This window comes from Phallusia mammillata, chromosome 3 (genome assembly GCF_965637545.1).
Source record: "Phallusia mammillata chromosome 3, kaPhaMamm4.hap1.1, whole genome shotgun sequence".
NCBI lineage: Eukaryota > Metazoa > Chordata > Ascidiacea > Phlebobranchia > Ascidiidae > Phallusia > Phallusia mammillata.
Genome location: NC_137254.1, coordinates 28,478,082 through 28,498,005, shown reverse-complemented (window position 1 = coordinate 28,498,005; position 19,924 = coordinate 28,478,082). Strand labels below are relative to the sequence as shown.

The window sequence follows — 19,924 nt, the reverse complement described above, 5'->3', positions numbered from 1 at the left end:
AGAACTAAAATGTAAGTACAACTCAATATTCTGCAGGGCTTTGGCTTAAAAGCGCTACGTCAGCTCTATAACTCTATTGTAGAAAATTTGCAAACAAAACTGTTTTTTTAGGGATCGTATTGCTACAGATTCTTATCGCATTGGGTATACTGCAGTGTATACTCCTATATGCGAAAACAAGGTGCAGAAAACTACACTTGTGTTAGCCTTTGTTACACGACCAACCGAATTGATCAATATTTACTAACTAATGGCACGCGCACGTACCAATGATTGAATTTATATTCAACGTTATTTGCGTTAATTCACATTGAAAACCACACACACACACACACACACACACACACACGTTTGCACTTACATTGTCACTGTGGCGATAAAATATATTTACCAACATTTCCCAACTGTTATTTATTTTCAGAAACAAACAAACTTTAAACTCAGAAATGAATGTATTTTACGTGAGTTGCCATTCTCTCGCTGGTCGCTTGACAAAGATTTTCAATTGCTGGTATTACAATGGCCGCTGCACGCTTTTCGAAAGCAGAACCACTTGTTTAAACATAAAGGCAAATAATTTTTATTTACTTTCAGAAACATACAAACTTTAAACTAAGAAATGAATCGAATTTTATATGACCTCATATTCTCTCTTGTTGGTCGCTTGACAATGTTTTGTCATAGCTAATATAACATTGCTCGATGCACGCTTTTGGAAAAGCGGAACCACTGGTTCAAATATGAAGGCAAATATTTATTGTCACGCAACGTCGCGCACTTGTATCCAGCCTAACGCTTAATAATTAAATTACCAAAACTCCATACTGAAACTGTTTCAATCCATACAGTGTAGCTGCAGCGCGTTCAGCCATTATCAACCAATTGTGCTTTACACTGTTTTGCGCTCTATATCGTTTCAACTATTTTGGTAATCGTTTTAATGATTTTGTGTCGCTTTGTTTTCTTTCACCGAGCGAAAAAAATCTAAACTCAACTTAACATATCGGTTCAAAAACGATCATAGTACATTTTTCCTAAGTCATGGCATCCTATTAATGTTTAACTGCCAGCCAATCTAACTGCAGCTGCACAGTGCAATAACTATGGCGCAATGAACTCGTGTTGACCCAAAGGGGTACGTCACGAAAAGTCAACAAAGGTGATGTCCATATAGTTCCAAACGCGTCTACTAGTGCTTGACTTTTAGTTGAAGTTTTGTCGGCTGGAGGCGCTCTTGTGTTTTCAATTGAAATGAACTTCTGGTTTAAAGCAGGAAGGGCAGGAACTTGGCCGAATGGTCCAGCGCGCCTGACCCACATACAGACATAAAAACCTGATCGGGATTCGTCCCCGGGAGTGTCCTGGGTTCGAATCTCGTGAAAAAAAAAACAAGAAAAAAGTTTTAAAGCAGGAACTTCGCCGAGTGGGCCGAGTCACCTGACGTATACACAAATATGAAATACGGGCTTCGGACCCCATGAAAACCATCAAAAACGTTGAAGTCAAAGCTGTAGATCTCTCCGGTATTGTAGTAGGGTCTAGTCTGGTTCTCGTGTTAGTCGGGGCAAACCTTGAATAAAACAGGTTGATTTGAACTTGACCTTTACGAGTCGGTTTTGACCCACTTTCACCACCGGTTTAAACAGATTGTAAAACTTTGGGAAATTCTTTACATGCAAATAAGTAAAGAGTGTTTCATATATTTGCCTACACTTAGTGATCATTATGTTTTTTCTGCTTGGGGCAATTTTTGTGTACAATATTAAAAATAAGTTGTGGTTGAGGTTTAACTTATTTAATCTCGCGACGGTCGTTTATTGATGCTTTTATATTTGATTTTTATCACATACTTGTTTTACAAAAATTCCACTGAACCGAAAATGATTGTAAAAGCACCTTTTGGTTCGTATTTATCGGCTGTTGAATTATAGCATTATTGCTAAAGTTTTTAATGGTTAAGTTGTCTTTGTCATACGCTGCGTGTTTTTTTAAAGTTAAACCAATGTATGAGGATGCACCGTTGAAAATGGATGTTTCAGTTAAAAATGATTGTTAATTTCTTGTCTACTATACACACATGCAGTAACACAGCAACTAAGAGAAATGATCAGACAAAAGTGTTTTAATACGGCTGTTTTTCTCAGACTTTACAGAACACCACAACCATGTTGGTTGTATTTACCCATTTCGTGTAACGTCAGACCATGACCCGCGCCCTGATTGGACCACGAGTTGACAGTGAAGTTGCGGCCAAAGTGCTCGGGGCGGCATCACAATTCTGAATATTGCCACAGCCCTTAACGCCCTTAGAAAACTAATTAAACAGAAGTACATCGTCAAATCGTAAGGAGTTGTTAAGTCAGGGTGTAGTAAACGTGGTATATTTGCAGCAAATTACAAGCTATTCGGAGCCCTTGTAAAGTACTTCTGTGAGTTCTGAATCGCTTTGTGTTTAAGAGGAGGCGAGTCAGAATAATCAAATTTACAAACTCTGTAATTAATGCGCAGTTTTGGTATGATGAGTGACTTTTGTTTGGTAACAAATGGCATCACAATTTTGTTCCATCGTTGTCATGCGCAGAAGAATTTTGTTGTTAGGTCCTAAACACGATTAGATGATAGCAAAAACCAATACTTTGCGATACACTTGGAAAGCCCTCGCAAGACACAGGATTAGAATAGCTGCATTAGATTCTTAAACATCTTTTATTTTTATGCAAATAATATTTTTACATAAAGCTGGCAGCAAAGTCAGGTATAATCACAAACATTACTGCCAAGATAGTGGTGTATATAGAATACCTCGTTCAGACGTTTCGACAATCTCTGTTGTCATCATCAGTGCATGTTTTCAATCAAGCTGTAGAACACGGTATATAAAGCACTAAGGGCACAGTAATGTTTGTGATTAAACTACTTTACAAGTCCGTGTATAGTGTTCCAAAGTCAGGTATATTTTCGGAAAACCAGTGCTGGTATTAAATATGATGCAATATTTAATTAGGCGAAATGACCGATTAGACCGGTACGCCGATGTTGATTTGTAAACAAACTAATTAGACAAGTAATGACAAAACCGCAAGTAATCGTAATCGGATTCGAAGTTGCTCGTTTAGCATTGAGAATCCCCATAAAAGTGTTTAAGTGTGCAATATTTTTAGTGAAAGGAAGTTGAAAGAAGTTTTCATGTATTATAACAATTTTGTGCTTCACTCATTAAAGTTCATGACCGATGTTTCCTTTTTACTATTAGTGTTGCGCCTTAAAAATTTTGGTATTTTGTGCACCCTGCGGTGAAAAGTTGTTCTTAAGTATATTTTATTCAAAATTTTTATGAAGAAAAGTACACTATTTGATTTTCAATAACACGGCCTTATGATAGTTAGTATTTATCAAATAAGTTAATACTAACCCTAAGTGCTAAACGCCAATTAATCGACGAGTTTGTAATTTGCGTTATGTAATATTCTGGTTCAGGGAGTTAAAAATTCTCTCAATGGTTTTATTTCAATAAAATCTTTCTTTTGATAAAGAAAATTACGACATTGGTTCGATACGGTTAATGTGAACATGTCCCTACTAAATAATACTCCACATTCGCTTACAAAACCAACTTGGGCCGAGTCTTTTGCGTTATGTAACACTTAGTTTAAGGCGTCGAAAAATCTCTCAGTGGATCAATTAGTTGCCATGAAAGTGAGAAGTTGAACCAGCAGTGTCAGATTTTCAGCGGCGAGAGAATATTGCGGCGAGTGCCCCAGGCTAGAGATACAGCTCACATCGAGCGAGCAGACGCTTGATTAACTGGAGATTCTTTCCCCCGAAGCGTTCCGTACTTGTTCGACCACTACGTCATGGAGTGGCTGAGCAAGTTGTTGGCCGATGGAAGACTGGAAGTTGGACACATTCATATCATATTGTTTGAACATAGCTGCCTGATGTGCTCGTCAGTTCAGCTTAGTGCTATTGCGGATATTAGTTTAGTTACTACTCGGTGACTACACAGTGATGACCAAGAACGGTGTAGTTACTTTTACTTAACTTTTCACTTTGTTTCGGTATTGTTTTCGCAAAGACAGTTGTTCTGTAAGCGCACAGTGTGAAACATGTTAGAACAAAGCTAACGTATTCGTTAAAATATATCAACTTTGGGATTATCATTTCGGTATCTTTTCAATGATTTAGTATTGTCAGCTAGTTTTATTTTAGTCAAAGATGTCACATACTATGTTTGAAATCGTAAAGAGCTCAATGGCAACGTTCACCTCGCTTTTATGAACATTTCTGGAGCACCAAACTTTATTGGCAGTCTGATTTATGTAGCACCTGTCTGATGGTAAACGACTTTACACACGTTTATTACCCCCTGGCATTATTAGACAAGGCGTTGCTACAAAAATGTACAAGTACCATTTGTTTTACTGCCAGGTGTAACTGAGAATCTGTCAGCAACGCATTATAACTACGGTGACGTTTTGTTCACAGAATCAACGTTCAGGGTTATTTCAAAAAGGTTTATATTCACATATTATACAATATTGTTTGATTGAACGCCAAAAAGGCGAAGGCGTTCCTAAGAAAGTTTCTGTTTGTGGGCGCAGAAGGAAAGTCGACAAAGAATCGACGCTTCTTTCATCACAGCGTCCAACTTTGTCAACTTGTGTAAACCGAAAAGAGGTATTACCGAGTACACATCAAGATTTTACGAAAATGAGTCACTCAGGAAGAGATCACGAGGTAAAGGTTTAATAAGATATTAAAATTTAATTTAAAATTTACTACTTGCTTGGTTAAAAACAAGACTGTCCAGTGATACGCATGTTTTGTATCGAATAATCATTAAGGTTGGTTCAGCTCGACTGCTAGAGGTGTTGAAGATTTATGTCAATAATAATCTGGAATATGTTACATAATAAGTTATCATTTGGTGTTTTTCGTCATTTAGCATCTTTAATTTTATGATTTTATTAAAAAACATGATTTGTATCTTTGTCTCATACTTTTTCTTTCGTTTTTTGCAGCTTCCTGGAGCTTACAAGCGTTCCAATGCGGGACGAAACGACAGCAGAAGTCTACCACGCAGTTCTTTTCCACCAAAACCATCACGATACACCAGTTCATCATTTGTAAGTCATTCCATAATTTTCTCAAAGCTATTTGCGCTTACGGATGTCAGTATCAGAAAACTTAATCTCACGCAAAAAATATTGTATTTTTATCAAAACTGTGTATTGGGATAAAAAACAAGCACATGTTTAGCAGGATTTATTAGTCTTTGGGTACAATTTCAGTTCTAGCAAATCATGACTCTTAAAAAATTTACCTTATTGGCGTTAAGGATAAAGAACCAATTTTTTCAAGCATTGCTGTGTAGCGATCAGGTGTTTTCTTAGAAATTTAAGCTGGCACAATCTGGAGCTTAAATGTAAATGTTTTTTGGCCTCAGGCTACAGAGCAATGTTCACCATTTTGCCCAAGTCGACCCTCCCGGTAAACCCACAAATTTGCATGTATTGTTGAAAAGCAAAATTCTGGTTACAAAACTCGCTTTACTTACTCAACGGTGCTATAGTTGGATATTACCAAAAATATTTCAGCATTTTGTTAAAAGTTAAATGTTTGCTTACATAAGCGCCGTTTACCACAGTTTTACAAATCTTTGAAATAGTTTTTAGTCTCAGACTTAGCAACAGTTTGTATTGTAGTTAATTGGAGAAACCATTATCGTCCTAAATCTAAAACTAGAGTTTCAAACACATCGTCATCTTGTAGTTGTTTTCATTTTATTATCACAACAAGTTCACGTTTCCCATAAACATTACAGTTCCGCAACAGTTTCTATTCAGGTTGATTGTTTACATTCCCACGCCTGGGAGATTGTATGCACCTCGTTGCATTCCCCTTGTCGCGCGTTCAAAGCATGTTCCAGGTTTTGTGTTTGTGTGAAACATAGCCTCTAATTGGAAACAATACGTCGCATGAAGTACGTACCGAACGTGTGTCTTGAGTGGACAAACCGGTTTTAACGTCACGGCTTTACGTCGTTCGCTGTGCTGTGTCACTTGATCACGTTCACCGCGCGTGATCATAGGCTGCAGCTCAATTATCTTTTATTTTGGCCTTGATTTCGTTGAACAACAACACACTCGTGTTTTAATTGGTTGTAATTTACCAACATCTTGTTGGGTTATGTGTACTTTGTCTGTTTAACGGCATTATAAGGCGTCGGTCATATTTTTTAATGAGTGATTAACCCATAATCAAAACGTTAGCGTTTTATTGTTTTTTTCGTTGAACGTATACCCCAGTCATTGCCTATTTTGTGTATATACATAGTTATATATACTCGGCGCATTGCTTTAATACACAAACATACATATTTTTATGTATTTTACAATACATTGAAAAACTTTTCGTTAAAATAAAAATGTATTGACTTTTGTTGAAGGCTTCGCTTACTAATAATAATATTAGTAATACTATATTTTGGGTGTGATTTGATACAAGAATGTTTTGTTTAGTTTGCTCAAAGCGTTCGTTAATTATTTTTCAGGCGACATCTGATGACTTCGGTCCCAGCCATTTTAATTTTGATGATAGCGATACATCGGGAAGGTGAGGGCTAAGTTTGGTTGCAACATTTTTCATCAGTTTCATTTTGACATTTGCTTCCTTTATTCTTTTCAATCGTTTTGACAACTTACATGCTTTAATCACTCAATGATACACACGTTAATAAATACGCATTATTTCTAAAAATTCACATGTAACTTATATTAAACTATATTACATATTATTGCATTTCACAGAAGAGCACGAACTGTATTAATGTAAAAATTTCATTTGATACCTAACGTGCGTTTAAATGAACGTCACTAATTACGTAATTGTTTCGTCACGCAGCCGATCGCGAAACGTCAGCACGTTGCCAAGCTCCGCCTATCCACGTCACACGTCTGGATCTTCATTCACAAGTAGCCAGGATCCTCCTCCCATCCCGGATGGAAAGAGGAGAACCATCTCCATGGGAGCCAATCACCATCCGCCTGGTAGACAAAAGTCACGTGAGAGGAGACGAACCATGGATGCAAGAAAGCATGCACCTCCGTTCACAGTAAGAATAAAACTGCATAGGATTTGAAATGTAACTTTTCGTTTTACAGTTAACATCAAATAGACAGGAAATTGTTGCACAATCTTCAAAAATAAGCAAAAACCAATATATTCTCATAATTGCAAATCTCAGTGCACACAAAAATGAATTAAATTCCATAAAATCATTTTTAAAATGTAAACTAATTAGACCAAAAACAGCGTTGCTTACAATGGCCCCTGCAGTGTATTTAGATAGTTTGTGTGTATGTCCATGTAATTATAGGGCAACTTTGGTATTTTTCTTGATACTGCCTCTAAGTGAAATATAGTAGTGCAATAAACGCAGTGTGAAATCGTGCAATTATTTCGCCAATACACAAACCCGGTCCCCAATCCCCATAACTTGTCCTTTTTCCCTACTGACCTTGATATCACCTTGCGAGCCACGCGGTGTTGATTGCCTGCCACGGGGGATTCGATTTACAAATCGTATAATCGCCGTGTCTCGTTTAACGACTCGAGCCCAACGAAATAATTCCCACCCAACACGTCACAATGACTTTGATTTGTTTACGAGTTTCCTGTCGATTATGACGTATGACCCGGGTAATAGCCTCCCCACGTATTGGGGATTGTGACGTGATAAAGTCGGGGCGTTTGTTACCGTGTGAAGTTAGTGGAGTAGGTGTCTTTGTTGATTGATGGATCAACTATATTTCAGTGTGAACACAACTTTCCAACTCCGAGATAAAACGCCATGATCGTTAATGCTTACCATAAAATATGCATTCTCATCAGCATGCTTGTTTTTCAGTTGTTGTGTTTACACTGATATATAGACACACCTGTTTTTGCAATAATTTGTCATGTTTCTGCCAATTATCCCAGTACTGTGTTGGTCGTACATGGCATAATATAGATACAATGTAGGTAGGCTAATGATTTTTGACTGAATATAACCATGTTTGTATGTTTTGCAGATCAGCGATTCGACAAGAAGGACAACATCAGGCAGCGATGACCAACACAGACTAGGATCTGACGGTTCCAGCGTTTACAGTTCTGCTGACAGTTTCGGTAAGTAAAGTTCGGTATACCTTGGCAAACTGGTTCGCGATGAATTGGATATGTCTGTACAAACCATATGATGCAAAACCGGCCTTAACTCCATTGCAAACTGTCACAACTACTTTATGCATTAACGTGTTTAACTACTACCTTAGTTTCACCAAAAGTGCTGTACTAGTCTTCTAGGTGATTGGGAACTATATAGGCAAGTTACAAGACATTTCGCTTATGTAGTGTGCCAATGACTGCATGTTGAACACGTGTTTAAAACAAATCCCAAAAGTCGTCTTTCTCTTCCACAGACTCGCAGGACGATTTTGACGGGCGTTTCCCTCCCAGACCACCAAAACCGGTAAGTTGTCTTTAATGAGCAGCTGTTCTGTCGCGGGCAGCACCAAAACAATTTTGTAAATTGCTTCAATCTTTGCAGGAGAAATATTTGAAACGGGACACGTCATCATCTAACTTCACTGGACAATTCTACCCAGATCCATTGGAGGTAAACATTTGTTCAACATGTATTGCGATTTGCAAAGCAATCTGTACTTGCTTTCATTGTTTCCACAGTTATTTAACATTGTCTATTGAAATATTTATATAAAACAAAGCAAGTTAAATTTCTGTCATAACCTTAAGTACCGGGTATTTTGCACTCATTTTGAAATCGGCAAATGTAGTCGTTTCACAAACACCTTTACAACCAGACATAGGCTATAACACAAATACCATGGTACGGCTGGGACCGTGTATAACCAAGCATACCTGCTGAGTTCAATTACATATATTTATAGGTTAAGCTGTTTTACATTATTACAAACGATTTATAAGTTGCATTAATTATGCGCAGAGTGCTGATATGAGCCGACTTCAATCTGGATATTCAGAGGACACCAACACAACACTCACTAATGGTGATCGCAGACCAACCGATATTGACGAGCTTGCTGAGTATTTCAACAAGTAAGTCATCATACAAATACTAAGAGTTTTTTCGCTTGTATTTATTGGTAACTATTGACAGAGTTCAATATCTTACACTTGTTTGTAGAAAACTTGAAGATGTTCAACGTCAAGCCGATCACGCTATTAATGAAATACAAGATGGACAACGCAATCGCGTAAGTTGTCTACTGTGTGTGTAGATCCTTAATTTCGGTGGCATTTAAGTAATGTTACAAGCGCAGAGTATAGATTTAAAGTTGGATAGGGCACGTTTTATGCGTTTTCGTTTAAGAAGTAAGACTGACTCAAGAAAGCCATATACGTCAATTTGCTTTTTTGTCAGTCTATCTGCCAACAAAAATCACTCACTTTATGTTCTGAACTTTTCAGTCTTTCACCGACGATTCATCGATGTACAGCTACAATCGTGGGCCGCCAGGTGGTGGAACTTTTGCCAGACAGGGTCGTGAACCATCAACGAGAACCATTCGACCCAGCAACCGTGCTGGAGCTGGAATTTCATCTGATGCCTCAACCATTACTCCAACCAACAGTCGATCTTTCCGTCCTGTAAGTGATACGTTGGTGGTATTAAAAGTATGAGTATTGACTGTAGTTTAACTATATAATGCGGCAAACCTTCTTTCTAGTGGGTCCTGACTAACATAGGGATATAGCGCTGCGAAGATATTTCTAACTCGGTCATAGTCGTAAAATTGAGTCCTATGCCGGTATGATATCACTACCAAGCGAAACAAATTGAACTGAACCTTACATTACCTTCTCCTAGTTCTACGTGAACATAAAATTGACCAAGCTACTGTTAATTTTACCGTATCATTTCCTCCCCCAAAATTTTCGTGTACAACGATACGTTGCAAAAAGTTACAAAATTCATTCAATAGGCTTGTATCAGGTCTTTAGTAGAAATCTGTAAACCTATTTCGTTTGAGCCATGTTGTTTGATAGATTGTTGTCACACAGGATGATCAGCAAAGCGACAACATCTCAGCAGTGAGAGACGAACTGGACAGCCTAAAGTTCCAGCTCTCCAAGGGTTTGGAAAATCTAGAAAACCGCGGCGGATCTTCACAAAACATGGAGGAAATGGCCGATTACTTCAGCAAGAGATTGGAGGAATGTCAAAAGCAGGTGACTAGAATTTCTGACGCATTGATTTCGTCTTATCTTTTGAAGTTGTTGAAGAAACATTACAGTTCGTGGGACTGACAAAGATTTACATATTGTGGACAGTAACATGCAAATGCTACACGTATAAAGCACTGGTTAGTAATACTGTTTCCGTATTCCAGGTGTACAGCGCTGTGAACCAAGCGCAGAATCAGCCAGGAGAGACTAAGCAGCGATTCGAAGGGCAACCACCATCCGGACGAGTAAGGATCTTATGCTTGTTTCGGGATATATTGTCGTTGTATTCTTAAGTCAGTTCAGTTAATTTTTTAAATTGATTGAGCTGATGAATTGGTTGCAATAATTTCTTAACTTGATTTGGTGACATCAGTTTTCATATTTTTGGTTTGATTGTCTTTTGTGTTTTTGTCACTTCACCCTTTTTTGATATTGTTTAATTTTGCGCTGATGGCATAGGTTTGTACTAATTCCTTCTCTTTACAGAAGGATTAATTCAAATATGTTTGTTTATGTTATTTTTTACTTTCATTTAACAATTTTATGAAATTTTTAAATCTTGACTAAGTTGTCACGGTTAGTGAAATTTTGTTGATTCAAATTATATTGTGAATATCTGTGTACAGAATCGCAGATCTCAGGATTGGGGTCCAGCAGAGGAAGAATTTTACGATAGCAGTGACAGTGGTATTGGACCAAGAAACCTCACGATTAGACCAATGACGAGAGCTCACGCAGAAGCACAGAACAATGCTTGTAAGTGTTTTGATTTATCATTAAAACTTCGCCAAATCCTTACACTCAGCTGCCTGTTTAAGGCCCTTAAGGCTTGCTATGTAAATAAGGCTACGAAATTTCAGCCAATTCAGTCAATATGAAACTTTATTTGCCGAACATACATTGTATTTCTAAGGGCGGTTTTATGTACGTCATGATTTAAACTTGACATCTGATGTTGTGGCAACTTGGAGTTTCATTGTTTAATCTTTCATTAAATATTAGAATATATTTCTACTCCAACAAACCAATTTTGTTTTTTTAAAAACAGATTTTTTTCTCATTTTGATGGAGACTTTACGTACACGATTACTTATTTATATGCACGGAGCAAAAGCATAGAAAATTTCAAAATCATTTTGAACAACCTACTTCTTGCTCCCTGCTGATGAATCAGATTCTTAACTTGTGCATGTTTTCTCCAGCCGTCATGCCATCAGCCCCTCCTCCAGTGAACAGAAGGCAACGTCACCACGAGCCCGAGCGCCATGACTACCCACATCCACCTCCTCCTATGGATGATGAAGAGTCATTTGCCAGGATGGAGAGCATGATCCCAGAGAAGCACCATCAAGCACCTCCTCCTATCTACCGGGATGACATCCCTGGTGGGAAGATGATGGATGAAGACTTGCTAGGATCGGATGATGAGGAGTATTGGGATGATTTTGAAGAGGTGAGAACAAAAAAAATGATCCAAGAATGTATTGAAAGTTTTGTTGTATTGTTGTGTTTATGTTATTTTCATGCCCGTAACTTAGCTTTGATGCTTATCGTAAATATGTAACATATATTTGAAAGGATCCTAACTCAGTTGGAAAGAAATGACCTATATACAACAGGAAGTTGTATCTTTACAACCATTATTTTAGGCAAGGTTATTTATGATAAAGCACATAAATGTATCAAGTATTGTAATGGTAATACGGAATAAAAGTAACGATTTTTATTTTTCTAGTTCATCGACGATGACACACCCGCACCAGAAACATCAATTCCCGTCCCAAAAATTACTTTCAAGAGGCACAATTACATTTACCAAGTTCTCTATGTAGTGTACATCTTGTCTTTCCTGGCCTACGTGTATGTGCGAATTCAATTCACACTGGACGCCCCTGGACTTAACCGAATTTACTGTATCGTTGTTGCTATACTGGAAATCATTACAGCCCCGTCTTTAATCCTACAGGTATTTGCTAAAAACGCAGTACGACTTGTTTTTGAGACTAATTTTGCCATAGGCGTTTTTCCACAGACGCTGTGGTTGTAGATTAGCATTTAAATTAAAGAAGTTGTTACAGCGTTTTTTATGAAAGTCTTTTGACTTTTGCAGGGTCTTTGCCTTTGGCGCTGGATATCACGTGACCCTGCCCCTTCCGATGCCTTCGAGAACCCCAAGTTTCATACCGCTAGAATTATGGTGCCTACTTACAAGGTAAAATTAACTGTTCCTTAATTTTGATTGTGACAACAAAATATAGGTTTGCTTATAGTGGACAATGTCCTATTGTTGTTTATTTATGTTTAGGAACCTTTAGAAGTGGTGGCTGGCACAGTACACGAGATTATCCACATGGACTTGCCCCCAAACTTTCACGTTCACGTTTACGTACTGGATGACGGAAAGAGAGAAATTCTCGAAAACTGGGTTTTGTCAAAACGAACTAAACGGTAAATTGAAGTCAAAAAAACGCAACCTTGCCTATGACTTCTTGACTTCGGCTGTAAATGTCATTTTTAAGCTTAATGTGGCTGTACACATGTATAATTAAACACATTAATCATATGCTTATGAACAACACTGCAAACTTTTGCGTTGTGGTTTAAAAATGTTTCAGTTTTTTTTCAAAAAGAGCAACGTTTCAAAATATAATAGAGAGATCGAAGACGTCTTCAGATAAAAAGTTGAAACTTTTATATTTTTCTTAACAGACGAGTTTACCTTCATTATGTTGCCCGACCCAAACTTCCTGGTGTTCCTCATCACGCCAAGGCTGGAAATATCAATCACACTCTGCATTACATCTTCGACGACGCTTACCCAGAACAGGAATGTGTGATCATCTTTGATGCCGACTTCATGCCCAGGTAAAATGTCAAACAAGAAAAAAAGTCGTAAGCATAAATATTGTCAAAAATCTGGAATATATTATGCACAATTTGCTACTGTTTTTATGTTTTATAAGATACCTTTTGCAAAATGTAAATAACAAAAGGATTTGATCTTTTGTTCACCTTAAATTGATGAGGTTTAATGACTCTTGACATTTAAACACACATCATTAGTCATTGTCAAATAATCTCTTTTTCTTGTTTGTTCCTTACGCTTGGTTCTCCATTTAACATATTGGGCATTAAAATTTGGCACATTAAAGTTTTCTTAGTTGCATTAACAGATTGTATACATAAAAAATGTGCACTGCGTTGGCGGAACTTATATAATAAGTTACAATGATAATTTGTTGCTTACAGGAGAAACTATTTGCGGAGAGTGTTGCCTGTCTTCTCGGAGAAGCGTACACGTCCGTTAGCCCTGGTACAGACTCCTCAGTTCTTCTACAACGTCAACCCTGAAGAAGATGTATGGGACCACTTGAACGTCTCATTTTTCCATCGTATCGAACCTAGTCTGGATCGCTGGAGTGCAGTCAACTGTTGTGGAACCAACTTTGTGGTGCGAGCTGATGCCCTTAAAGATGTAGGCTACTTCCCCGTGGGTTGCCTCACTGAAGACACCCTACTCTCGCTCCGTCTGTGCACTATGGGTTGGGGTGTAGCTTACCATCACGAAGTACTCGCCATTGGTCAATCTCCCCACGAAATTACTGAGATTTTCAAGCAGCGTTCACGTTGGTGCAAAGGCAACCTGCAGATTTTCCTGGACGAATTCCCTCTTATGCAGTCTGGTCTCTCTCTTTCTCAACGTATCTTCTACAGTTCTTGTGGTTTCAACTACTTCTGTGCTTCCATCTCAATTCCGTTTTTCCAGCTCGTACCAGCCTGGGCTATTTTCTTTGGTCTCTGGCCTGTATCAGAGATTGGTCTTGAGTTTGCGTTCGCCTTTTTCATTTATTATCTTCTCGGGAACATGCTCTTGCTCTTCCCTCCTCCCGGATTCGGCATCAGAGACATGTGGAACGGAGAGTTGGCTTCTACTAATCTGTGGTTCACTTACTTTAACGGAGTGAGACGTATCGTCGGAACAAAACTACTGAAAGGAAAAGGTACAGTAGATAAGCATTCAGTTAAGTTGTGATAAAAAATACCAGTAGAAAGCACCAAATAGAATTAGCAAGTCATCTTTGTGTCTGCTGCAGTATGTCGTCATTAAATAAATGCATATTAATTGAAATTTATTCAAATACCCAACTGACAATGTCCTCTAACGTTTCGTTTACAATGCACAACTGCAGCCTTTCTGTCGCACATGTCAGTCCTTAACCGTTTTTCTCTTTCTATCCCAAAGTTAAAGATGTTTATATACTGCATAATAAGTAAGAAATAGATGATGCTTACCTGTTCGAAAAAAGGATACAGCATGTTGTAAAATACATGTTGAAAGTAAGACTGACAAATACGACGAATCTGGTACTGAATTTAGGTTGAGAATATGCGATACATGCTGAAAAAGCATCCTTGAAAAATACAAATAATGATATTAGCTTGTATAGTTTTGTCAAAATTAGTTTAAGCAACGTCTATTTATATTTTAGGTGAACTGACGTTTAAGACAACCAAAAAGAAGACGGACGAAGATGAAGAAGGATCAAATGTCGGATTTCAAAAGGAAGATGTTCGCGCTTGTTACATGCATTTCATTATGTTCTTTATCATGTTGATCACCATCATTTACGCTATTGTCCAAGGTTGGTTTGATGAAGTGTCCTTTAAGAGAGTATGCCTGCGTGCTATAATTTATGACCACAAACAATCAAACACTTGCTACAAAGGATATGGACATTGGTTGCATTGGCTATGAAAAGTTATGAACATTAATAAAATTGTTGAATCTATTTAACAATCTATCTACTTCTCAGTTGAATCTATCTACTTTTAAAGATAACTTGTGAAATATATGTTGCAAATAAAATGCTGGAAGGCTTCAGACTTTATCAAAAGAAACATTACCCGTTTTTGTTGCACATAATATCTGGGTTGCTTCGATAAATCGTTCTTAATTTATGTTTTAACAAGCTTCATTCTTTGTATTTCAGCTAGTATCGCTCAGAACGTACAGTTCTACTTCTACTACATGTACATGATCGGTATGTCTTGGGCTCTTATCAACATGACCCCGTATCTGATTGTGGTCATCTACTGCTGGTACCGAGTTAGGATTCCTGGTTTGTTGGTCGCTTGCTTCAGAAACGTCCAACTTATGCTGCGTCTTGTATGTGCCGCGCTTATTATGGTACAGGCTTTCACAACAAGGAATTTGACCGAGAATTTCACCTGTCCTCACGAGTATACCGGAGTCCTAGGTAAGCCTTAAAAGATGGTTGTTGTACGTATTTAGGGTTTGTATATTAAAAATTGCTTGGCCCATGTCTACCTTTAAATTAATTCGTGTGTTTCTTTTGGAACACTATACACCAATCTGTTCATAAGTTTAATGAAGAAAATACCGGTCCCAAAAGACTTAAAAGGCGACGTGCTTTAATAATCAAACGTTTCGGAAAATGCTAATGCCGTTATCAGTGATTTGAGTGGCCACATCAGTTACACCTGTTTGTAAACACTTGATTCACATTAGGGATTGATAAAAAGGTGCGAAACATGTCGCTTTTTAAGCTATTTAGGCAGTAATTTTCCTCATTAAAGAAGTAACACACATTAACTAGATTATGGCTGGTCTTTTTTGAGACCTAATTAAAACTTTCAGAATTGTTACTGAACCTGTTATGTTTCACAGGTGGAAGCCCGTTGGCTATGGTGAAGACCACAGATGCTTTGTCAAAACTTCAAGTGGCAAGGAACTCTTTCTGGCTCTTGGGTCTTGACGACGATTTCTACACAATGCAGCAGATTAAACGTACAGCATGTGAAGAGGATGAAGTCCCCATCATTGTCTTCTTTATGCATCCTTCACAGGGACTAGCGCTCGATTCAGAGGCTGGACATTACATGCCCGAGCACAGAATCGGTAAGGAGCAAACTAAAGCTATAATTGACTTTTCGTTGTTTCAATGCAAATACTTTTCATATTTAGTAATTACCTTTATATGGTACTGTTTGTTCAAAACTATTTTACGCAAAAGTATTCAAAGAAAAGCTGTGAATAATTTTCCTTTCGTCAGTGGTTTGACTTCGGGCTATACAACATATGTTTAGAAAATACCTTCACAATATACTTAGTTTAACACTAAAGTAGCAGTTTCCCCCAAACACTAAAATATAACAGCACAATATACCATACAGTTTCACACGTCAGAACGTACATACCGTGGCTTAGATTGACCTGTTTTTAACTTATAGACACCTGGGAGGATTACGATGAGAAAATGAGCAAATACGCCGATCATTTGTCGGATATTCCCTCATTAATTGTAATGGAACCTTCGTTACTTATGCACACCTTTAATTCAAAGACCGAATACCACAATACAGACTATCAGGTAAGAAAAAAAGGCATCTTTTCTATACCAGGATAAAAAAATACATATCTACCATAACAAAGTGCAAATAGTTTACAAACAATGCCTAATGGTTTTCACTGTCTAAAAACTTTTTGTTTACTTTTATCTTATGCTCTTTAGCAAAGAATGTTTCGTCTATGATTGGACTGCTCGTAACGCGTGCTCTTATATCTAAACCTTTTTCCTATTTTTCTAGAGGTTCTCATAAAAAATCGGTAACTTTTACTTTTTCCGCCACTAATTTATCTTGTGTTTTGCAGTTGGCGTTTTCTCAGAGGGTTGGCAACGTTGTAAAGATGTTTCCGTATTCTTGGGTGTACGTGGACGCTGGGAACGCTATGTACCTACAGTGGCAAGTCAACCTGGATCATATAATAGGAGTTATGAAAAACATGCCGCCTGCTATAAGAGGATTTTCCATTAATGTGGGATCGTTTGTAAACAGCACATTTAACCAACAGCTGGCTGAAGAAATCCATTGTCAAACTGGATATCATTATATTATTGACACATCCCGTAACGGAGGAACCTTTTCTGATCGGTATGTTTCTAAAACAACAGGCAAAGATTTATTTTTAAGTGTCCTATAGGGTCATAGCGCCTTGTGTTAATCAGTAAACCAATGATTAAAAACTATTGGTAAACCATAAAAAATCATTCAGTGGCCATACTTACCTAAAAAACAACTGACAGTACACACTGTTTCGACCTGTAAGGTCTAATCGGTGCAGCTGTTGACGAGAGATCGGCCGTATTCTTCAACGGCACTCCAGTTTTTTGGAATAACAGGGAAAAACCCATGCCTCACTTAGTCTGTGCTACATAGTGCACTGTCTGCATCTAATCATTTATTGGCTCTATGCTTTTACTTAAAAACAGGTTTTAACAAAATGTGCTAATTCAGCCAAATTATATATCAACTTAATTTTAACTGACATTGCCTTGATAATTGTAGATCACTGGAGGAGATCAACCAATGTACTTACGATCCTCCAAACGCTATCAACGGCAGCAAACCAATGTGGATGGAAGGATCAAAAACCACCAACATTAAGAGTGGAACGAGCCAGAATACAGACCTGACTGTCGATAGTGCAACCGAAGGTGGGTTTGGGCAATTGTACATACTTAGTAGCTTATACACGATATACTCAAAAAGAGCGGCAGACGATCAGCGTCAGTGTGGATAAGTAAAGACAGATTCGTAGGTCACCACCCTATTAAACAGGCTACATCCTGTAGTCATTACGCTTACTTAGTAGCTTTGTCTTAATCGCCTGACCTCAAAGCATGCAACTTTTAGTGGTGTGTACAACGAACAAACTGGATAAAATATTATATGCGCGAAATTAAATAGATTGGATTGATGCAAATTAAGTGATAAAAATTATAGTAATTGAGTTGATTTATTTTCTTGTAGCAACAACACTGCGACGAAAGCGTTGGGTGTTAAACCAAGCTAACACCGGGAACGAGCCAGTACTGGGAGAAGGGCCAGCTGCTGGTGCCGGTAAGTTTATTTCTGAAGTATATTGTGCTAATTAACTATATTGCCTGCTTCATCATTATTCCAATCTTTGTGCCTATAACCTATGAGTTTTGAAAGGGTCTCGAATAACGCTTTTTATTGGTGCAAATCCTTCTTTGCAAACACTTTGATTTTGTTTAATTGCCACAGTCACATTCGATGTTTTCACTATACAGTGCAGTTGAGAACTTGTTTGCACATTCCTAATACACAAGAGTAAATAAAACTCAAGTGGTTCTCAGTGTATTCGGGAAACGTGTATATATGTACAGACACTTGAACCCAACTTAATTGCGTTTTAGGAACTTGACTGATTGCATCTGATCAGGTGCTTAATACTCGCTAAAACTAAATATTTTCTCTTTTTTACAGTTTACACTTCAGATACGGAATACGTGGCCGAAACAGCAAACACGGGTACAGATTATTACGACGCGTATTCAGACACAGCAAGCACCCTTTGCATATCACTGGCTAAAGTGGGTCTTGATGCGTACGCTTGGGTCAAAACACCTGGAGAATCCGACGGCCGCATGTTCCCAGCTGGTACCTATCACCCTTGTCTCATGAATCACTTCTCTGAGTGCAGCGAAACCTGCCCACAGTATGTGCCAAAAATATCAGGCGAATTTCAACGTGCGGAATCGTGTTCTTGCTCATAATGCGACGACACGAGGAAGTGAGATAATTTGGGCGTTTCATCGCCCCACAAGGTAGCGCTCCCGAGCAGAACAATTATTCGATTAGAAGCAAGGCTCGAATTGCGAGCGTAAGAAAGCCCCGCGCCAACTTTTCAAACCAAATTGTGACGTCACACTTGCATTTGTGACGTCGTTGCCTATGACGTGTGTACATAATCGCGCTTTTTCTGCTTGTATTTATTGTTTCGTTGAGATTAACTGTTTCCGTTTTTTAACACATTTCCTTTGGCAAAATTTTTCAGGTATAGTCGATTCGTGCATTGTATTTTCAAACCACACATAACGACCCCGTTTGGGTGTCATCAGCACACATCAAATGTTGCACTTATGTCAAACCTTTGGTAACAATTGCGCCCAACTCGTTTGCTTTATTGAAATATATATACATACGTGTACTGTACTTTCTCCGTCAAAGTTACTTACCTGCCTCCTGTTGGCACCTTCTTTTATTGCTGTATCGTGCCCTTATGTCGAAACGCGTTCGCGAATTCGAATAAAATTGGTGCGAAAAAACGTTTAGTAAAAAGCTTCACGGGATTTGAATCCATGACCGCTTTAGTTCCAAATGAGTTTTTTTATTTCGGCACGTGGTTCAAGCGCCCCGGACCATTCGGCCACGCTCCTAACTTCCGTGTTCTTGTTTGGTTTCTTATCAGTTCCCAGTTACTTGGACTAGGCATGGTTTGTTTTCCGATAGCCACGTCATGCCTTGAGCAACAAGCAATCAACACATCACGGACCGGCGCTTTGTATGTGATGCACACACACTGGATGTAGTGGCCAAGCCAGAGGTTACTTTAGTTGTTTCACCTGTCCGGTGAAGAGTACAGTTCAGTTAGCAAAGAGAAGTGTGTGAAAATCGGCGGATTTACAAAATATACACCAGACATCTTGAAAAATAGAAAGATTTTGTAACAAAACTATTACTTTGTATAAACAAGCTATTATTCAGGTTTATTTTTGATCAAGAAAGGATACTTTGTGTGACTGTTAATCGGTCAGCTGTTGTTGAGATGCAAAGATCAGAC

The 19,924-nt window shown here is 38.2% G+C and overlaps 1 protein-coding gene across 2 annotated transcripts; it reads left to right on the top strand.

Moving 5' to 3' along the window:
- Window positions 1-4,456: 4,456 nt before the first annotated feature.
- Window positions 4,457-19,296, top strand: LOC145220696 (uncharacterized). 2 transcript variants are annotated; one of them, XM_080087930.1, is made up of 27 exons: window positions 4,457-4,737; window positions 5,022-5,126; window positions 6,554-6,615; window positions 6,904-7,114; window positions 8,076-8,172; window positions 8,466-8,515; window positions 8,594-8,662; window positions 9,011-9,123; window positions 9,212-9,281; window positions 9,496-9,675; window positions 10,075-10,257; window positions 10,419-10,499; window positions 10,881-11,010; window positions 11,457-11,707; window positions 11,990-12,220; window positions 12,365-12,466; window positions 12,560-12,702; window positions 12,964-13,119; window positions 13,504-14,255; window positions 14,745-14,897; window positions 15,246-15,512; window positions 15,944-16,174; window positions 16,507-16,646; window positions 16,928-17,208; window positions 17,623-17,771; window positions 18,088-18,177; window positions 18,568-19,296. In XM_080087930.1, the coding sequence occupies exons 1-27, from the start codon at window positions 4,711-4,713 to the stop codon at window positions 18,855-18,857; spliced, it is 4,614 nt and encodes a 1,537-aa protein (XP_079944056.1). In that variant the 5' UTR covers window positions 4,457-4,710; the 3' UTR covers window positions 18,858-19,296. The 2 variants fall into 2 exon arrangements, with proteins under 2 accessions (XP_079944056.1, XP_079944057.1); XM_080087931.1 differs by having other exon boundaries at window positions 4,458-4,737; window positions 10,090-10,257.
- Window positions 19,297-19,924: the final 628 nt, after the last annotated feature.